Below are 20,604 nucleotides of genomic sequence, written 5' to 3' on the forward strand. Positions count from 1 at the left end.
TTAGTCAACGTTGTTGAATCATACCATTCAGACGAAGCCATTGTCACCCGGTGTGAATCTGCACGTTGCTTCGACAGGGCAACTCCTTGATTCAACGTCTCTTTAATTATTTCCTTTAAATCAAGTCGCTGGAAACTTTAATTCTCAAAAATGGCGATGCACGTACCTAAACCACCCGGTTTCCAGCAAATGATGAAAGAGGGCTCGCGGGTAAGAACAATTTATACACTTTACCGATTCAACTGACGTTTCTCGTGACTGGTCGTCTTGGTGATGCCCGACGTGTGTCAAAAAATGAGTTTTTGAACTTTGCTTTATTAAGCGATGGAAGGAAACATTTATGTTAGAATGCCTGACTATGGGAACTAAGTAAAGCTGATGGAATTTTTTCCCAGACATCTTTTCGTTTATTTTCGTAATAATCTTAATTTGGTAATGAAAAACCCTGAATTCTTCCCCACAGATGTTTCAAGGTCTAGAAGAGGCTGTCATCAGGAACATCAGTGCTTGTAAGCAGCTAGCAGAAACTGTGCAGACAGCTTATGGTCCCATTGGCATGAACAAAATGGTTATCAATCACTTGGGAAAACTCTTTGTTACAAACGATGCAGCCACAATCATTAGGGAGCTTGACGTAAGAATATTTTTGGTTTCACAAAAGAATTTTTTTATAAAATACAATCTGGTTTAGGTGGAACATCCTGCTGCCAAGATGATGATTCTTGGTTCTCAAATGCAAGAACAAGAAGTTGGTGATGGAACAAATTTTGTCATCATCTTGGCTGGTGCCCTGCTGGAACAAGCTGAAGCTCTAATTCGTATGGGCCTGACTCCAAATGAAATCGCTGAAGGCTATGAGAAAGCTTTAGAAAAGGCCTTAGAAATTTTGCCTAATTTGGTGTGCCAGACTGTTGAGAATGTTCAAGATTCGGATGTCATTACAAAAGCCATTACAGCCGCTATCATGTCCAAGCAATATGGTAACGAGTCTTTCCTGACTCCGCTCATCACTGAAGCTTGTGGTACGTAAATGTAAAAGAATTATTCAACTTCAAATTGTAATGATTTATAAATTCTTAACGCAGTTTCAATCCTGCCGGACAAGAAAACGACATTCAACGTTGACAACGTGAGGGTTTCCAAAATCCTTGGTGGAAGCTTGTATCAATCGCAGGTCGTACAAGGAATGGTTTTCAAGCGTCAAGTAGAAGGAGACATCACTAAAGCTGAGAAAGCCAAAATTGCCGTCTACACTTGCCCCATTGACTCTGTCCAGACTGAGACCAAAGGAACAGTTTTGATCCAATCTTCCAAAGAGTTGATTGATTTCTCTCGTGGCGAGGAGAATATGCTGGAAAAAGAAATCGCTGCCATCGCAGCATCTGGCGTTAAAGTCATCGTCTCTGGTGGCAAGATTGGTGATCTCTGTCTGCATTACCTCAACAAATACGGTATTATGGGTGTCCGCCTCCAGTCCAAATTTGATCTTCGTCGACTATGCAAAGCCATCAACGCGACTGCCCTTCCACGTTTGGTAAATTAATCTTTTTAAATTCATTAAATTCATTGAATTCATTCATCTCTTTTGATTCAAGACCCCTCCGTCGGCCGAGGAAGTTGGTTACGCTGATCACATCTACACTGATGAGTTTGGAGACACCGCAGTCGTCATCTTCCGTCAAGACGAGAAAGAGTCTCGCATCGCCACCATTATTGTTCGTGGTGCTACCGACAACTTCCTCGACGACATTGAGCGAGCGATTGATGATGGAATCAACAACTTCAAGGTCTTGTCTAGAGACGGTCGACTTGTACCTGGAGCTGGAGCGGTGGAAGTCGAACTAGCCAGGCAAATTAACCAGTTTGCCGAAAAATGCCCTGGATTGGACCAGTACGCCATCCAAAGGTTCGCACAAGCTTTGGAAACTTTCCCACGGATCTTGTCTGATAACGCTGGACTCAAGACGACCGAGACCGTAGCCGCTTTGTTGGCTGCCCACCAGGAAGGCAAAGCTACTACTGGCATCTGTGTCGACGTAAGTTTTCTTTCATCAATTTTTGACAATTTAAATCGCATTTCGATATGATAAATTGTATTGCTAATTGGTTCATTAAGGATCAAGGCGGTTTGATTGATGCTGTTGAATCCGGCGTGGTCGACCTGTTTGCGGCTAAATACTGGGGTATGAAGTACGCCACTGCGGCAGCTTGCACTGTTCTTCGTGTCGATCAAATCATCATGGCGAAGAGAGCAGGTGGTCCGAAAGCACGTGATGCTGGTGCACAAGACGCCGATGATGATTAAACATTGAGTGAACAAGAAGTTTCTTTTTCTTTCTCGCATTCGCTGAGTTCCACAGTTGCATTGGGAAAATGCTATCTCCTTAAACACACTAACTACATTTTTGTCCACAGCTTTTGTCCGCAAAATACATTCATCAAAACTAGTTTCAGGTTTTTTTTCAATTATCGTGTTTGTTGGCTTAAGCAAATAAAAAAAAAAAATGCTGACTTGATTATTTGTTTTGAAATTTTAAAAACTTAATTTTTAATAATGTAAATTTGCAAGGTTGCAACGATATCAAAGTATAGAATCTCTACCACGATGAGCTCGATCTCAGCAGGACGTCAAAGTAAGTAGGCGACTTTGCATGGGTAATTTTTTGGATTGGATCGTAATTTCAATATCGTTAAATAGAAAATGAAATTTAATCATAAGCAAGTTTAATGACATGATTAATACAATATATTTTTTTAAAATTAATGTTTCGCTTTGCGGCTACTCTACAAGAAACCATGGAAACCAAGCAGACAAAGGTTTAAGGCTTCATTTGAAATTTTCTTACAATAGCTAAGGACGGTTTTTTTTTTCAACACAATTATTTTTAAAAAATGCCAAATACATGCTGCGTTCCAATGTGCACTTCCGGTTATCGAAGAAAGGGAATTGTTACCGAAAAAATTGCAATGTTCAGTACAAAAGACCCGAAAATGCAAAAGAAATGGATGAAATTCATTCCAAGGAAAAATTACGTAGTCAGTGCTAAGTCGCGGGTGTGTGCTCATCATTTTTCAGAATGTGATATAATCAAAGGGTATTTCATGCATGTTGGAGGAGAAAAAATATTCCAGGAACATAAAAATTGGAGACTTAAACCTGAGGCAATTCCAAAAATATTTCCAAGTTAGTATTGTTTATGTGTTATTACAATATCCACTTAAAAAAATTTAATTTGTTACTCTTTAAGATTGCCCGTCTCACATGACTAAAGTCGAAAGCAGTGGAAGAAAAAAGAAACTGGATGATATCAAGGAACCTTTCTCTAAGGAAATTAAAGTTAGCATGCAGCCTGAAGGAAAAACAGTTACTATTGTGACAACGACTGTAAGGCCTACAGATTTTACCGATTCTAATGAAAGTGAAGAAGCTGCAGATAGTGCTCAAGACATGCCACTAACACCTACTGAGCACATTGATTGGGAAACAGAAATTGGCAAACTTACATTTCCAAGTAATTGGTCGTATACCAAGCAAAACGACGAATTTCACATCTTCAAATTAGAGAAAGATCAGCAAGGAATATTAGAAGTTGAGAGATATTTGGAGTTGTGTAACGGAATCGTTTCCTATAAACTGAAAAAAGTGGTAGTCCCACAAAACAATGAACTTTTGCCATCTTTAATAACATCGATTACTATGCTGAGAAATGTTATCAAAGTTTTTGATGAAATGAAAGTTTGTGGTGGAGTTACTGTTGATTCAAAAAATGTCCTCGAGAAATTGAAACAGGTTGAATTTAACGAAGGTTATGAAGACAATGATGTGTGGCGTTCTTACTCTTGTAAGCGTTTACTACAACCTCCACCGTCTAAATTTCCAAACGCAAGAAAGTTCACTTCCTGCCAAGATTGCCGTTATTTCAAAATAACCCTCCGAAAGAAGATTTGGAACCTTAACCAACTAAAATCATTGAAATCTTTAAAGTAAATAACCTTATTGAATAGTATTCTTTCTGTGTGACTGTGTGTGTGCAAGACTATTCCCGGATGCGATGCCATGTGTTGTGTATGAGTCGTAAATCTCGTTCTTATTTTGATTCCCTGCGCTTCAGCCATTTGTCCGTATATGCGCTGACCATTGATAAAGATTCAGAGAAAATGATTCACTGTAAGTTTAAAAGTGAAACCAATTAAACGCTTTTATTCATGTCTAATCAAGTTAAACGATGTTGTTCAAGTCTAATCAATACACACAGTCAATTTCCCCCAAAAAGATTTTTCAAATTTCACGGACTACGGTAGATCTAGAACCCCTGGCGGCAGTTATATGATTCAACAGTTGTTTGTCTGCTAATGTCTTACATGCGCTTGCATGAGTTTTCCAAATAAAGTTTGTTTTCAATTCCAAATATCAATAGAAATTCTATTTTTCTCGGAAGTAAGTAAAATAACTTGATACGTGTGACATATTGTGAAAATTTACGTACCTCACCAAATCTAGGCTCGAAATATTTCTCCGCCACACGTAGACTCTCCACTCACTGCGATTTTGTCTGCAACACAACAAGATGTCAGAGATCATTGTACAGGAAGTGAGACCTCGGTTGTTTCGCATAAATTGGGTGTTTAGTGAAGCTATGATTAAGGACATGGGAATGTACAAGGAGACTTTTCAGTTACGTGGGTCCTATTCCGAACTAAGTTACACCATCAGTTGCCATCTTTCAAAATCTCCTGCTGAAGCATTGAAGTATAAATATGATATAACTGTTCAGGAATTCAGAAGTGACAAGAACTCCAGTGATGTAAGTTGTAACATAAACTATTCGGTTCTTTATTGACTTACATTTAAAACATGATTTTTATTTAAGCAGGTGAAATCACCAGCAGAAATGTTGTCTTACGATTCATCTACCTGGACAAAAACAGTAGACAACCCTAAGCTTTCCCCAACATATGTTTGGGTAAGTAGTTCGAATCCCAGAGGCAAAGAATCGCTGTTGTTGAAGATGGCTGACAACTGGCAAGCTGTGAAATACTGCAAAAGTATGCGAGAATTCCTTACAATTTGGATGGACTTCACAAATGCGACCATTGTTGAAAATCAAACGGCGTCCAACTCATTCAACGACATTTCTGAATTGTTTTTCAAACAAACGCTTTGTGATGTGGCATTTCATTTCAGCAACGGCAAGACAATTGGTGCTCACGTCCTAATACTTTCGGCCGGTAGCCCCGTTTTTGCCTCAATGTTCCAGGCTAAATCGGGGCGGGAGTCACAGGCGCGCAAAGTGACCATCGAAGACATTGGAAGAAAAGTATTTCGCCAGTTCCTCATCTATCTCTACACCGGGAAAGCGCCGAAACTCGAAAGAGAGAGCATGACGCAGTCGCTCTACGAAGCTGCCGAAAAATATAAAGTCGTGTCGCTTCAACGCGAATGTGTCCAGGCATTGCTGCAGAGACGATTGAAAATCGAAAACGCCATCGACTTGTTGATTTGGTCTCATTCGAAAGCGATCACGAAACTCTTTGAGATCGCCATGAAATTTGTAACTGACAATTTTCGTGAGCTTTGTTACAAGTCGGAATGGTTGGAAGTCATCAAAAATCATCCGGAGTTGTGCCTGTTGGTAAACCAACGTGTTGCCGGCCCAGCCCCTATCACAGTCGAGTGATGTTTCCATTCTATGAACAAGTACTCTGTGCTTTCAAAATCTTTTGTTTGACTCGTTTTAGTGAAAATTCGTTTCCATTCGATGCATTGGCTAATAATAAAATATGATACAGAAAAATTCGCAGACTTTAATGGATTTATATTTCGTTGATATACTATATAGTGGTTCAATGTAAACATCTTGCATTAGAAGTTGTTTAACTGTTCAAATTCTGGCGAAAACATCAGGTTAGTTATCTGTTCAATTTTTATCCCATGGTGTGCTGGAAAATGTAGTGAACTAGCTACTTTAGTGTCTCAGTGCTTCTAGCGAACACTGCGAAGAATTTATATTAATTCTTAATGCTTAACTTAAAGGATTTGACGTAATGTTTTTTTGCTGTTCAGTTTCGCCTAGCCTTAGTTCAGCGTTTGCATCAAGTCTCTTTATGTGACAGTTAGATGGCGCCACTTATTTGGGTCGGCCCGTCCCGTCATTTCTCAACCCGGGCTTTTAACTAGTGTTCTCATCGCCCGGGTTTCAACAGAGCCAGACTTATGACATCACGATCGTTGATTTGAAATTGAACTGGCTATGAGAAATGAGTAAAAAATGACATAAGATTTTGTAAATAATTTTTTTTTGTAACTTCTACTAGACTTGCTTGACTTGCAGTTTCCTATCTCGGGGCCAATCTCTCCGTGCTTTGTACCCCATGCCCCTCCTGCACATTAACCTCCTTATAAGATTGTTAGGAATATTCCATTCCAACAGACGACGACGAGATCAGGGCGCCGCACAACAACACCGGCGCACCTACGCGACTATTGCCTTGGGGGCCCCCGATAGGTGGCCCCAAATTCAGTCGTTGGTCCCCAAATTCAGTCGTTGTTTCCCTACCCCCCTATTGTTTATTCCCCCCCAATTTACTGTACAATATTCAGTGTGTTAAAATAGACGAGAGGTAAAAGACACGGTTTTGTTCGTGTCTAATTTATTCAACTTGGAAACTGTAAGTAAACGGCCCGACACGCCGAACATCCCTATTACATTTTCTACATGGTCCTTCGAACGGTTTTTAACCCAGTGCATAACCGTGTCCTCCCTCTCAAATCACTCAAATCAACTCACTCAAAACTCAAAATTGTGAAGCCGGTTGGGGCTACACAATTCTAGACCCCCCAAACGTTTATCTTTGTTTCTTTCTTTTGTTGTTGGGTGGTTAAAATCTGCCCAAACTAAAACTACTAAATTGTAAAAACAAAAAAGACGTAGAAAAGGGGGGAACCTATGCCCAAAAATTCCATTTTTTTTCTTTCGACTTTTTTGTGCCTTTCGTTGTCGGGCTAGCCTGAGGGGGCGGCCATTGAACACGCCGTCCCAACCTCTGGCCCATAGATCGGCCTGGGCTAAACTACTGGGATTTCGTCTCCTCTTTTCATTGCACGTGTGTCCTCCCGTATCCATTCTTCGCTTGCTGATGGTATCGAGTCAGAAATAATCTTTCTCTTTCTCTCAACATTCACAGAGGAGCCGAAAGGTCTCCAAAACAACCAGCAAAATAGGAAAACGTTCGCAAAGGATCAAGCGGTTTTGGCTGCGCAAGGCGGGTCTGGTGCCAGCGTGGGTGGAACCGCCACCGCGTCCACCACCAAGGGAGTTGATCCCGCTTGAGCAGCTGCCAGCAGGTGCCCTAGCCCCTCAGTTGGCACCGTTCTTGAATATTGCTAGGAGGTGCCTCAACGTGGAAGAACTAGCAGAGGCTCTCCGCCCGAGAGAATACGGCGACATACGCTACCGTAATCGACAGGAACCGGCCCCACAACCGGTTCCACCACCGGCTCAAGATTTACCGCCGGTCGTGATTGAAGAACCGGAAGCTGATCAGGAGCCGATCCAGGCACCTCCGCCCGACATTCAACAACGCCAAGTACGATATCGCGAGCAGCACGTTGGAAGGGGTCTACTTCGCCGAGTAGTCTTCCTTCCAGTGAGACAGGAGGAAGCAGCCGCTGCTGCAGCCCCAAACCAGCAGTCGGAAAGCGAGTCGGAGGAGGAAGCAGCCGCTGCTGCAGCCCCAAACCAGCAGTCGGAAAGCGAGTCGGAGGAGGAAGCAGCCGCTGCTGCAGCCTCAAACCAGCAACAAGGAAGTGAGTCGGAGGAGGACGAGATCCAGCTGTGCCACGAAAGCTCGTCAACGGACGACAGCTCGTCAGAAGAGTCAACAGACGAAGACAGGCGCCATTTTGAAAGAGAATTGGAGGCCAATCCGGATCTGAGAAGAGCGTACGAGAGGAGCGAAACAGCAAGGAGAGAGCGAGGCCGTTTCAACACCCGTCCGGGCCACCTCTACACAAGAAGAAATACCAGAGGAAGGGAGCAGAGGAACCCAACCAATTAAGTAAATCTAATTGTATTCTTGAACATGGCGGCTCCAACCGCTAAATACAATTATTGAATGAGTATTCTCTGTCTATCTGTCCTTCCTTAAAAAAAAAAAAAAAACCCTCTTACATAGGATCCCGAGACATCGGTGCATCCAAACGAAAAAAAAAAAAACTATTTCTCTCTCACGCTCACTGTAGTGGCACGCCGCAAGGGGCGCCACCAACAACAAAAAAAAAATTATTTCTCGCTCACGCTCAGTGTAGTGGCACGCCGCAAGGGGCGCCACCAAAAAAAAAAAAAACTTTATTTCCTCTCTCGCAAAGTGTAGTGGCACGCCGCAAGTGGCGCCACCAACAACAGAAAAAAACCAGATTCACTTAATTGAGTCATCCAGCCCGGATTTTGCAGGAGCCTGGGTATTACCCTAGCTCCAAATTTAAATCGATTCTTTTTCAGATACATCCAAGGGATTTCAAACAAAGTGGAAACAAAAAACGGAAACTCATCCGTTCCACGAAACCCCAAGGAAAACAGGAAAAGGAAACGGGCAAATCAGACGATAAGTGATCGAAAAAAAAAAAAAATTAAATTAATTCTCTATTTCATCTCCTTTTCCCCAGTCAACAGCTCTTGAAGAGCTACACAACCAGGAAGAATGGTTCAGTCAATGAAAAACACAAGGTCAGCCACCAAAGGCCACATAACAAGAGCAATAACCCGGATCAACGGATTTGCAAATCAAGTAATGGCCCAAGAAGATGTTAAAGAACTAGAAACCTTAGAAACAAGATTGAAAAGTCTCTTCGAAAGCTACCAAAGCGCAACAAAAGAAATCAAGGAGAAATTAATAGCGACCAAGGCCGCGCAGGAGGAGATTGATGGGGATCTGGACACCTTTCTCCAAGTTCAAGATGAAGTGTCTGGAGCAAGATCAATCATCAAGCAGAAGAAGCAAGAATGGTTGGACGACGTGAAAGAAAAGCAAGAGGCAAAGAAAGAAGAGGACAGAGACAAACGATTGTTAGCGCTCTTCCAACAACAGGCAACAAGCCAAGCAGCAAATCAAGCGGCAAATCAAGCAGCAAATCAAGCAACAAATCTAGCAACAAGTCAAGCACAGATGGCGCAAATTATTGCCCAAATCATGGCGGCCATTCCGGCACCTCCCGCGCCAGTAATCAACGTGACGGCAGCACCAGCCCCAGCTTCAGCCGTACAGTCGATACGATTGCCGCAGCGACAAATTAAGCACTTCAAAGGAGACGTACTGGAATGGACCCAATTCTGGGAATCCTTTAACGCAGCTGTCCACTCTTCATCTCTTTCAAACGTCCAAAAATTCGATTACCTCAAGGAATATCTTAAAGGTGAGGCGTACCTGTTGGTTAACAATCTTGAATTAACAGATGCGAATTACCAAGTCGCAATCGACGAACTGAAAAGGATGTACGGGAAGACGGACGTTCTAATCGACGCGCACATTGAGAAACTGGATGCCTTGCAGCCCGTAAAGGACGGGAACGACGTTCCAGCTCTGAGGAGCTTCCAGCTGAATCTCCAATCGCACATTAGCGCGTTGGAAACGCTAGGAGTCCCCACAAGTTCCTTTGGCGGACTCCTCGGAGCAAGATTAATCAAATTAATTCCTACCAGGCTCCAACAAGAATGGGCAAAATCGCCAACAAACAAATCAACGGACATCGAGATGGTCATCAAATTCATTGGAGATCAAATCGACGCGGCCGAAAGGTTCAACCGAATCAAAGGTGTGGAAAAGGAGAAATCGTCTCCAGCTCCTAAACAGCCCAAACCGGCAAATCCACAGCCGGCAACAGCATCACAATTGGCAGTAGGAGCCAAAGCAAGTCCAGCTCCTCAGGTTAAATCCGCCTTAAAAAATAAAAACGTTAAATTTAACCCAAGTTGGATTGTGTGCGAAAGGCCCTGCATCTTCTGCAGCCAAATTCACTGGCCGACAAAATGTCCGAAAGGGCTGACGGAAAGGAAAAAGATAATCTTTGATTTGAAAAGGTGCGTCAACTGTTTTGGAGACAAACACGCGCTGAAGGATTGCACATCCGCCCGGAACTGCAACAAGTGCGGAGGGAGGCACCACACCGCTCTCTGCGACAAAGGAGACGTCAGAGTCACCAATCCCACAACAGCAGCAATAATCGTGGCCAGCGATCCAACTTTGACAACCACAGCCTGTGCAAGCAGCTTTGGACAATTGATGCTGAAAACGGCAACAGTCATCATCAGCGGCCAAAACGGTAACGAAACAAGAGCGATTTTATTTGCAGACGACGGAAGTCATCGTTCTTGGGTGTTGAAATCACTCTCATCGCAACTTAACATGAAGACAGTAGCGGTGGAAAACATCAGCACAAGAGTGTTTAAGAAAAAGGAACCCAACAAGCCCGAAATGACAAAAAACGTCGAAATGCAAGTAAGGGGCACCTGGCAAGGAGCCCCAAAAGTTACACTAATGGCTTTAGAATCGGATCACATTTCAGATACCGGCCCGTACGTAGGATCCGAATTTGCAAACAGCCTCTGGATCCAAAACGAAAAATTGGCCGACGACAGATTCGAGATGGCACACACCGAAGATCAGCCAATTGGAATTTTAGTCGGAATGGACCAGATGTTCCAGATCATGTCGAATGAAGCCGCCATACAGAGTCCATGCGGATTGCGCGCGTTTCAAACGAAACTCGGAAGAATGATTGCTGGACCATCTCAAGAAGCAAAATCGAAGACAGGAACTCAAGTAATCCAAAATTTAATTTTAACATCAAGTTACCCGATTCCACAGATTACGTCAACATTCGCGACAAGTAGCCAAAAAAGAAAAATCCTTTCAACTCAAGCAAACAAAACTCCGATGGAAAAGGAGACTGGAACGGCCAGTCCCCAAACTACGCCAATAGGAGCGTCATTCTCAGATGCCCCAATCGGATCCAGCGGAGAAGAAGATAGTAAATGGTTTGAGAAGGAAGAACAAGTTGCTGCTAATTTCGACCTTTCTCTTTTCTGGAAAATAGAAAATTTTGCGAACCTTGAAGGCGCTGATGCAGTGGAATCGGATGATCGCTTCGATTTCTTTGACGAAAAAATAACGAGATGGCCAGATGGAAGATACTGTACACCGATCCCTTGGACAACTGACAAGTGGAGACTTCAGAAAAATCTCCCGTTGGCCACCGGAAGAGTGGAGAGCACAATAACAAGATTGAGAAAAAATCAAGGAGATTTGGTGAATTACCACGCAGAAATCCAAAAGCTCATCGACAGCAAATTCGTCGAGGAGGCGAACATGGACTACGAAGAGCTTCACACCTATCTCCCACATCATCCGATCTTCAGAGGCGACAAATCAACGACGAAAATCAGACCCGTCTTTGACGGAGCAGCAAAAACGAAATTTGGACCAAGTCTGAACGACGTGTTGGAGACCGGACCAAATCTCAATCCCGATCTCCTATCAGTGCTATTACGCTTCAGAAAGTACGAGATTGCCTGGATCGCCGACATAGAAAAAGCCTTTCTAAACATCGCCCTGCAGCCGGAAGATGCTGAAGCAATCAGGTTTTTATGGCCCAGGGATCCAGCAGTGGCTGGATCGCCTCTTATTGCCTACAAGTGGAAGAGAGTGCCCTTTGGCCTTAGTTCTAGCCCCTTTCTCCTACGTGTTACAATTAACAAACATTTCAAATCACTAAAGTCTCGTTTTCCAGAAACTATTCAACAGCTGGAAGAAAGTTTGTACGTTGACGATTACCTCGGCGGAGCAAACAATTTATCAATCGCCAAGAAAAGAGTCGATGAGACGGACGAGATCTTTAGTGACGCCCAACTCAACATGAGAAGCTGGGCAACCAACAACGAAGACCTCAAACAACACCTGAAGGAGAAAGGACTGTCGAATCAAGTCGTAGGCCTACTCTCCCCAGCCTTGGACGGCCAACAGAAGGTGTTAGGAATCCGGTGGGACACCGGATCCGATTCGTTCAAATTCAACCCAGCATCCATCATCCAAGCAGTAGAAGAAGTGGGATCGGAAATCACCAAAAGAAAGATACTCAGTATCTCGGCAAGGATTTTTGATCCAATTGGATTTTTATCTCCCACTGTACTTTTGTTAAAGATTATTTACCAGAAGCTCTGGGAAAAGGAGATAGGTTGGGACCAAGCAGCGCCAGCCGATATCCAAAAATCTTGGAAGATAGTGATGACTGGTCTCGCCGATTTCACCGAACTACAAATTCCACGATGGATCGGACTATCCGAAAAAGTCACTTCTCACGAAATACACGTCTTCGGAGACGCTTCTGAAGCAGCGTATGGAGCCGTAGCCTACGCCCGACTCCAAAAAGGACAAGAAGATCCACTCATCATCCTACTGGCCAGCAAAACGAGAGTTGCACCCCTACCTAAGAAAAAAGTAACTTTACCGCGTTTAGAACTGCTGAGCTCACTTTTAGCCGTACGTTTAGGTGAAGTCGTAAAAAATGCAATGCAAGTCCAGTATTGGAGAACTATCTACTGGTCAGACTCCTTGGTTGCACTAGGATGGATTAGAGGAGAGCCGAACAAATGGAAACCATTCGTCCGAAACCAAGTGGAGACGATACGAAAATTTTCACAACCCGAGTGGTGGAGACACTGTCCAGGTCTCCAAAATCCGGCCGATCTTGCCTCGCGGGGAGCGCCAGCGCCAACGCTGGTAACCTCAACTCTTTGGTGGAACGGCCCGATTTGGCTCAAAGGAGAAGAAACGGAATGGCCAGATTCTCCCAACGACCAAATTCCACAAACAATCCAGTCCGAAATGGAATCGGAAGCTAGGAGTACGACGGTCAGCACAACAGCAGCCATCGCAATTCCAACAGCCTCCGTCGACTGGAATCTCGACAAAATTTCCACCTGGAATCGACTGTTAAGACGTACAGCCTGGGTCTCACGATTCCTCAGCAGGAGTCAAAAGAAGCTCAGACCTCCCGGTCCAGAACGAATGGAGTCGATAAAGGCAATTGGACCAGATGGAAAAGGAAGTGGAAAAGTTATCCGGATTACAAGATTATCCAGAGAGGAGCTGGATGAAGCGGAACTAACGATCTACAGACAGCTCCAACGAGAGCGGTATCCTAAGGCGTTTGAATCGCTACAGTTAGACAACACAATCCAGCCCAAGGAGAAAATCGCTGCACTTTTTCCAATCTGGGACGCCAGAGACCGTCTCGTTCGAATCCATGGGAGAGTATCACTTGCCCTAAGAGATAGAAACATCGATCCCCCAATTTTGCTTCCTGCATCACATATAGTAATCACTTTCTTAATTACAGACAAACACGAGTCACTACTACATGCAGGAGCAAAAGTAACACTATCCGAGTTAAAAGAAAAATTCTGGATAGTTAAAGGACGACAGCAAGAACTAGCAGCCCCTCTTCCTTTAAACCGACTCAAACATGCGCAATCTTTTCACGTTACAGGAGTCGATTTCGCTGGACCACTGCTGTACAAACCAGCACAGCGAAGGAAGAAAAGGAAAGCTCCACCAAGCGTCCAGGATCCGACGCCAGCAGACGATCCAACTGAAGAGCGAATCGAGGAGCCACCCGCTGAAGGAGACGCTCCAATCGAAGCTCTAATCGTAGGCGAAGAGGATTCAGTCGAAGAAGATGTCGAAATCCAAGACATCTTAATAACAACAACTAAAGCTAAGAAAACGAACCATCTTAAAAGTTATGTTTGTCTTTTTACGTGTGCAGTCACTCGAGCGGTTCACTTGGAACTACTACCCGATATGACGGCGCGTTCCTTCTTACTAGCCTTTCGAAAATTCGCAGCTAGACGAGGACCCGTCTCAGTGATGTATTCGGACAACGCGCAAACGTTCCGATGTGTCGACCGATTCCTGAGAACTATTCACGCCGATCCCATCATTCAAGACTTTCTCGCGTCCAGAAAAACCCTTTGGATATTTTCCGCCAGCCTAGCGCCATGGTGGGGAGGATTCTGGGAACGGATGGTGAGGAGCGTCAAGGATCTGCTGCGACGCTCCAACGGTCGAGCCTGCCTTGACTACATGGAACTGGAAGCGAGTTTAGCAGAAATCGAGAGCGTAATCAACGCCCGCCCACTCAGCTATATTGGGGAAGGAGCTGACGATCCACTTCCGATAACTCCTAACCAATTTCTAAACAACAGACGTTCTACTCGTGCCGATCCGGAGCCAGCCGTTAACTTGCTGGATCCTACATCGACCAGCATCGTACTACAAGAGATGGACAAGAACAGGAGGGAATATGTCGCTGACATCTGTGCTAGATTCGTCGACGATTATCTACTCCAACTAGACAACTTCCACTCCAAAGGAAAATCCGGAAGGAAGATCCGCCTAGGAGAAGTCGTTGTTATCCACGACGAACACTCCAAACGACTCATGTGGTCTACCGGAGTAGTGAAGGAACTGATTCCAAGCCGCGACGGACTCATCCGTTCTGTCATGCTCAAGATTCCAAATGGTAATTTAATTAATAGAGCCATTCAATGTCTTCACCCTATAGAGCTGCGAGAAGATCTCGCCGAAGACGTCGAAATTGGAAATCCGGAACCGATCCAGGAGCCGGAAGAGGATCCAAATCCAACTCTGCCAGAACCAGAAATCGATCTCGCTATCGGAGACGCTATGCCAGCTCCCGAAGAACCGGAAGACGTCGTCGAAGATGTCGAGCCGGATGCTACGGGCTCTGGTGGGGAGTGTGTTAGGAATATTCCATTCCAACAGACGACGACGAGATCAGGGCGCCGCACAACAACACCGGCGCACCTACGCGACTATTGCCTTGGGGGCCCCCGATAGGTGGCCCCAAATTCAGTCGTTGGTCCCCAAATTCAGTCGTTGTTTCCCTACCCCCCTATTGTTTATTCCCCCCCAATTTACTGTACAATATTCAGTGTGTTAAAATAGACGAGAGGTAAAAGACACGGTTTTGTTCGTGTCTAATTTATTCAACTTGGAAACTGTAAGTAAACGGCCCGACACGCCGAACATCCCTATTACATTTTCTACAAAGATCTTGTCACGTCATCGTCACGTGTAGCAAAATTTAAATTACGTGAAAATAACCTACGAAAATAAACAAGTTGGACGGCAACAGGCTTATCATTCACGGTGAGTAGTTGCAAAGCAAGTTTGACCCGTTTGTGAGCAGGTCGAGCAGCCGAAAAACAAAACAAATTTGTAGTAAACACTCATTTAAATAAATTGCGCAACGCTGTCTTATTATGGAAAAGTCAGACAGACGAATAATAAAGTGGACGAGTCCTCTCCCTGTCCATTACAAGGCTGAAAATAAAAGCTCTGATAGAAGGGCCGCTTAGCAACTCGCACGAGGGAGAAAAGCCGGAGAGATTTTTCCGTACACGCGCAAGGAATTCCCAAGAAGCGAAACGTGATCCTCCTTAATTGTTTACTGCTTCTTAGTCAGGTATTATAAATTGAATAGGTCCTTTAGTCCTTGGTCGTTTGCGTCATGAGACGTCCGAAAAACAAACAACAACGTTTTGCCGCTGGCGAGGTTTTGTGTTACGTGCCTGCGGTGGCATCGGCACTAAGAAGACTAGAGTCTTTATTACTTTCATGCTATGCACAATTCTAGCTCAGTTGTGTTTGCCTAGCAACATAGATAAGATCACTCTGGTGAGTGGTAGAAGTCTTGGTATTCTTTTAACTTGCAAGTTGCATTTGTTTTCTTAGGGTTTACCTTCACAATGCTGGGAGCTTGTGTATCGAGATGGGGCCTCACTGGCTTGCCCCTGCGTCTTCTGAACAGCAAAACGTGCTGCCCCACCACACAGCTCTACCAATCGCAGGCCAATTATTCACCCAACAAATGCAAAGATGTGGAATACAAACCCATCAGATCAGTCCTGGTGGCCAATAGAGGTATATCTGACATTTTATTGTTCAATTTGTCCTTTTTATCAATGCCTTTTATCGAAACAGGTGAAATTGCCATCAGAGTGTTTCGTGCTTGCAGCGAGCTAGGCATTCGTTCTGTGGCCATCTACTCAGAGCAGGACAAAATGCAAGTGCACAGGCAAAAGGCAGATGAATCTTACCTGGTTGGCAAAGGTCTGGCTCCAGTTGCTGCGTATCTTTCCATTCCGGAAATCATCCGTGTCGCCAAAGAAAACCGAGTCGACGCCATCCACCCTGGCTACGGTTTCCTCTCCGAGCGAGCAGATTTCGCACAAGCTTGCGTCGACAGTGGCATCCGTTTTATTGGCCCGTCTCCTCGCGTTGTCCACCAAATGGGCGACAAAGTAGCTGCAAGGCAGGCGGCCATCGAAGCCAATGTCCCAATCGTCCCTGGAACTCCAGGTATTCACTTTTCTTTCTTTAATTGTGCACTGATTTCTGACTTGATTTTCATTTATCACAGGCCCAGTAACGACAACCGAAGAAGCAGTCAACTTTTGCCGAGAATATGGTCTGCCCGTCATCTTCAAAGCCGCTTACGGTGGTGGCGGCCGCGGTATGCGTGTCGTGCGTAAAATGGAAGAAGTGGAGGAGCTCTTCCAGAGGGCCACATCCGAAGCCCTGGCCGCTTTCGGCAACGGGGCCATGTTCATCGAGAAGTTTGTCGAGAGACCCAGGCACATTGAAGTGCAGATTCTTGGCGACCGAGCCGGAAACGTTGTCCATCTTTTCGAACGCGATTGCTCGGTCCAGCGCCGTCACCAGAAGGTGGTGGAAATCGCCCCAGCACCTAATCTCGACCCGGCTGTTCGCGAGCGTATGACCATCGATGCCGTTCGACTTTGCCAGCACGTCGGTTACGAAAATGCCGGAACGGTCGAATTTCTGGTTGACGAAGCTGGCCGTCATTACTTTATCGAAGTTAACGCTCGATTGCAGGTAATTTAGCTCTTGGCTGTTTTGAAATTGAATTTACCAATGGAATTTCCTTTGTTGCAAATTAGGTGGAGCACACTGTGACGGAAGAGGTGACGGGCATAGACCTTGTCCAGCACCAAGTCAAGATCGCCGAAGGCCTGACTCTACCCGAATTGGGTCTAGATCAGAGCAAAATCAAAATTCAGGGCAGTGCCATCCAGTGCCGCATGACGACAGAAGATCCGGCTAAAAACTTCCAGCCGGACACTGGCCGCATCGAAGTATTCCGGAGCGGCGAAGGTATGGGCATTCGTTTGGACAGCGCCTCGGCCTTTGCCGGTGCCATCATCTCGCCCTACTACGACTCGTTGCTGGTCAAAGTCATCGCTCACGCCGGAAATCTGCCGGCCTCGGCCGCCAAAATGGTCCGAGCTCTGCGGGAATTCCGCGTCCGAGGTGTCAAGACCAATATTCCATTCCTACTCAACGTCTTGGAGAACCAAAAGTTTCTAACGGGCACCCTGGACACTTACTTTATCGACGAGCATCCCGAGCTGTTCCAGTTTGTTCCGTCACAGAATCGCGCACAAAAGTTGCTCAACTATGTCGGTGACGTCCTGGTCAACGGCCCGCTCACCCCACTGGGCACCGATCTCAAACCGGCCCACGTGGAACCGCAAGTCCCGGCGGTTGATTCCAGCCGCCAACTGGGCGGATTCCGCGAAATCATTACGGAGCAAGGCCCGGAAGCCTTCGCCAAAGCCGTCCGCAACCACAAGGGTCTCCTGCTGATGGACACGACTTTCCGTGACGCCCACCAGTCTCTGCTGGCCACCCGAGTCCGCACTCACGACCTGCTCAAAGTCTCGCCGTACGTGGCCCAGAATTTCTCGTCGCTCTACAGTCTGGAGAATTGGGGTGGTGCCACGTTCGACGTGGCCATGCGGTTCCTGCACGAGTGCCCGTGGGAGCGATTGGAGGAGATGCGACGCGTCATGCCAAACATTCCATTCCAGATGTTGTTGCGCGGGGCCAACGCCGTCGGCTACACCAGTTACCCGGACAATGTCGTCTACAAGTTTTGCGAACTGGCCGTTCAAACAGGTACACTGGACAGATGAAACACAAGTTGATTGAAACTCTTATTAAATTTGTTTTAATTTTACTTGACGACAGGAATGGACATTTTCCGAGTCTTTGATTCCCTGAATTATCTGCCCAATATGATGTTGGGCATTGATGCCGTAGGCAAGGCCGGCGGTGTAGTGGAAGCGGCCATTTCTTACTCTGGTGATATTTCGGACCCGTCAAGGACCAAGTACACCCTGCCTTATTATTTGGATCTGGCCGACGAGTTGGTCAAGGCCGGCACTCACGTCCTCTGCATCAAGGACATGGCTGGGCTCCTCAAGCCTCGGGCGGCGACTATGCTGATTGACGGCATCCGCCAACGTCATCCGGACGTTCCCATCCACGTCCACACGCACGACACTTCTGGCGCCGGAGTCGCCTCGATGCTGGCCGCTGCTCAAGCCGGAGCTGACGTTGTCGATGTGGCTGTCGATTCCATGTCGGGCATGACCAGCCAGCCGTCCATGGGCGCCGTTGTGGCCAGTCTGCAGGGCTCCGAGTTGGACACGGGCATTTCACTCGAGTCCGTCAGCGACTATTCAGCCTATTGGGAGCAGGCCCGCACGCTCTACGCTCCGTTTGAATGTTGCGTCACCATGAAGTCGGGCAACGCCGACGTCTATCTCAACGAGATCCCAGGCGGCCAGTACACCAATTTGCAGTTCCAGGCCTATTCTCTCGGACTGGGCAATCAATTTGAGGACGTCAAGAAAGCCTACAGGGAGGCCAATCAACTCCTTGGCGACATTATCAAAGTCACTCCGTCCAGCAAAACTGTCGGAGACTTGGCCCAGTTTATGGTCCAAAATAAGTTATCTGGCCAGGACGTCCTGGATCGCGCCGAGGAGCTCAGCTTCCCCAAATCGGTGGTTGAATTCATGCAGGGATATTTGGGCATTCCGTACGGTGGATTCCCCGAACCGTTCCGCACTCGAGTTCTCAAAGGTATGCCCAAGGTCGAGGGCCGTCCAGGAGCCTCAATGCCGTCCATGGACCTGGACAAATTAAAGGAAGATTTGATTGAAGCTCATGGCAATCAGGTACTACCCATTAATTCTATATATTTCTAAATTTAAAATTTTGTTGCTGTTCGTCACAGATCCGCGATGTTGACGTCATGTCGGCCGCCATGTACCCGTCCGTCTGCAAAGAATATCTCGAGTTCCGCTCCAAGTACGGTCCGGTCGACAAATTCGCAACGCGCATTTTCCTCACGGGCCCCAAAGTCGGCGAGGAATTTGAGGTGACCATTGAGAAGGGCAAGACGTTGCACATCAAAACTTTGGCCATGGCCGAAGATTTGACCAAAACTGGCGACCGCGAAGTTTTCTTCGAGCTCAACGGCCAATTGCGCTCCGTTTTCATCCGTGACAATACGGCGGCCAAGGAACTGCACATTCATCCCAAGGCGGAGAAAGGCGTCAAAGGCTCAGTGGGAGCTCCAATGCCTGGAACGGTGATTGATCTCAGAGTGAAAGCCGGCGATAAAGTCGAAAAGGGACAACCACTGGTTGTTTTATCGGCCATGAAAATGGAAATGGTCGTCCAGTCTCCTTGCACAGGTAATTTTGATAAGATAAATCATTAAAAGAATAGAAAATCAATTTTTACTGTTTGTTCCAGGAACCGTGAAAACGGTGGACATCGCCAAGGATATGAAACTTGAAGGCGACGACTTGCTCCTGACCATCGAAGAGTCGAAATAAAACTCTAGTTGAAACCAAAAAATAGAAATGAATACAAACAAAATCGTTTTCGTAGTCATGGTTGGACGTATAGCCATTCAGTGTTTGGTTTGGAGGGGGGTGGTGGTGAAGGGCGTCGAATGGCTCATCAAATCATTTCAAAAATCCAACAGTCATATCTGTTCGTTTTCGCTTGTCTCTTTTTTGGATTCATTCAGTTTTGAATTGTTCTCTCTCTAACAAGCCGTTCGGCCCGTGGGGCGACGCATATCGTCTTCCTAAATGTTTTCTTCTTTTATTTTCGATTTATTTGTTCTCAAGTTTATCTGTTAGCGTGTGGCCTTGTGTTTGCTTTGCGCTAACTCCGTTTTTTTTTTGGGGTCTACATCTCGATTGAGAAGTGTAAACCTTGTCATAGCTTTGTCTTGTTTGGCTTTTCCTGACTATAGCATTCACAATTGTCCTAGGAGGTTTTCTCTGTTAACTTTTTTTTTAACTGCTGTTGCAGAGTTACAGATGGAATGTTGTTGTCTCATTGTATGCGAAAATATAATAGATGACTTGTGTTCAATGTTCGATAATCTTTTCATTTCATGTAGTTTTTAAAAAATAGGGTTCTCCTATTTTATTCGTGTATCATAAAAATGAGCTGGCGAGTGGGCGACTATCGTTTCAACAGGACATTTGACAAGTAATTAACAAGATACACATTAACTTTACTTTGAAGGAATGCGAAACATGAAAAGATAATTAAAATTGGAAATTATTTTGCACATTAAGTAATAGTGTAACTGTAATACTTTTGAAAAAATGATTGGTCTGGGTATGTTGG

The 20,604-nt window shown here is 45.4% G+C and overlaps 4 protein-coding genes across 6 annotated transcripts; all 4 read left to right on the forward strand.

Moving 5' to 3' along the window:
- On the forward strand, positions 1 to 2,447 carry LOC124194907 (T-complex protein 1 subunit theta-like). The gene is made up of 6 exons (XM_046589301.1): positions 1 to 210; positions 464 to 634; positions 692 to 1,022; positions 1,086 to 1,534; positions 1,596 to 2,036; positions 2,117 to 2,447. The coding sequence occupies exons 1-6, from the start codon at positions 151 to 153 to the stop codon at positions 2,303 to 2,305; spliced, it is 1,641 nt and encodes a 546-aa protein (XP_046445257.1). The 5' UTR covers positions 1 to 150; the 3' UTR covers positions 2,306 to 2,447.
- A 303-nt stretch (positions 2,448 to 2,750) lies between these two features.
- LOC124194916 lies at positions 2,751 to 4,209 on the forward strand. The gene is made up of 2 exons (XM_046589319.1): positions 2,751 to 3,184; positions 3,249 to 4,209. Exons 1-2 carry the CDS (start codon positions 2,893 to 2,895, stop codon positions 3,986 to 3,988), a joined length of 1,032 nt encoding a protein of 343 aa, XP_046445275.1. The 5' UTR covers positions 2,751 to 2,892; the 3' UTR covers positions 3,989 to 4,209.
- A 102-nt stretch (positions 4,210 to 4,311) lies between these two features.
- LOC124194913 lies at positions 4,312 to 5,795 on the forward strand. 2 transcript variants are annotated; one of them, XM_046589315.1, is made up of 3 exons: positions 4,312 to 4,438; positions 4,502 to 4,805; positions 4,875 to 5,795. In XM_046589315.1, exons 2-3 carry the CDS (start codon positions 4,569 to 4,571, stop codon positions 5,676 to 5,678), a joined length of 1,041 nt encoding a protein of 346 aa, XP_046445271.1. In that variant the 5' UTR covers positions 4,312 to 4,438; positions 4,502 to 4,568; the 3' UTR covers positions 5,679 to 5,795. The 2 variants fall into 2 exon arrangements, with proteins under 2 accessions (XP_046445271.1, XP_046445270.1); XM_046589314.1 differs by having other exon boundaries at positions 4,316 to 4,438; positions 4,872 to 5,787.
- Positions 5,796 to 15,223: 9,428 nt separating this feature from the next.
- Positions 15,224 to 20,343, forward strand: LOC124194897 (pyruvate carboxylase, mitochondrial-like). Of its 2 annotated transcripts, none has more exons than XM_046589287.1 (8): positions 15,224 to 15,544; positions 15,814 to 16,002; positions 16,063 to 16,440; positions 16,502 to 16,977; positions 17,043 to 18,060; positions 18,133 to 19,127; positions 19,187 to 19,649; positions 19,711 to 20,343. In XM_046589287.1, exons 2-8 carry the CDS (start codon positions 15,828 to 15,830, stop codon positions 19,791 to 19,793), a joined length of 3,588 nt encoding a protein of 1,195 aa, XP_046445243.1. In that variant the 5' UTR covers positions 15,224 to 15,544; positions 15,814 to 15,827; the 3' UTR covers positions 19,794 to 20,343. The 2 variants fall into 2 exon arrangements, with proteins under 2 accessions (XP_046445243.1, XP_046445244.1); XM_046589288.1 differs by lacking the exon at positions 15,224 to 15,544 and adding an exon at positions 15,677 to 15,756.
- Positions 20,344 to 20,604: the final 261 nt, after the last annotated feature.

The sequence above is a fragment of the Daphnia pulex genome, chromosome 5 (genome assembly GCF_021134715.1).
Source record: "Daphnia pulex isolate KAP4 chromosome 5, ASM2113471v1".
NCBI classification, from domain to species: domain Eukaryota; kingdom Metazoa; phylum Arthropoda; class Branchiopoda; order Diplostraca; family Daphniidae; genus Daphnia; species Daphnia pulex.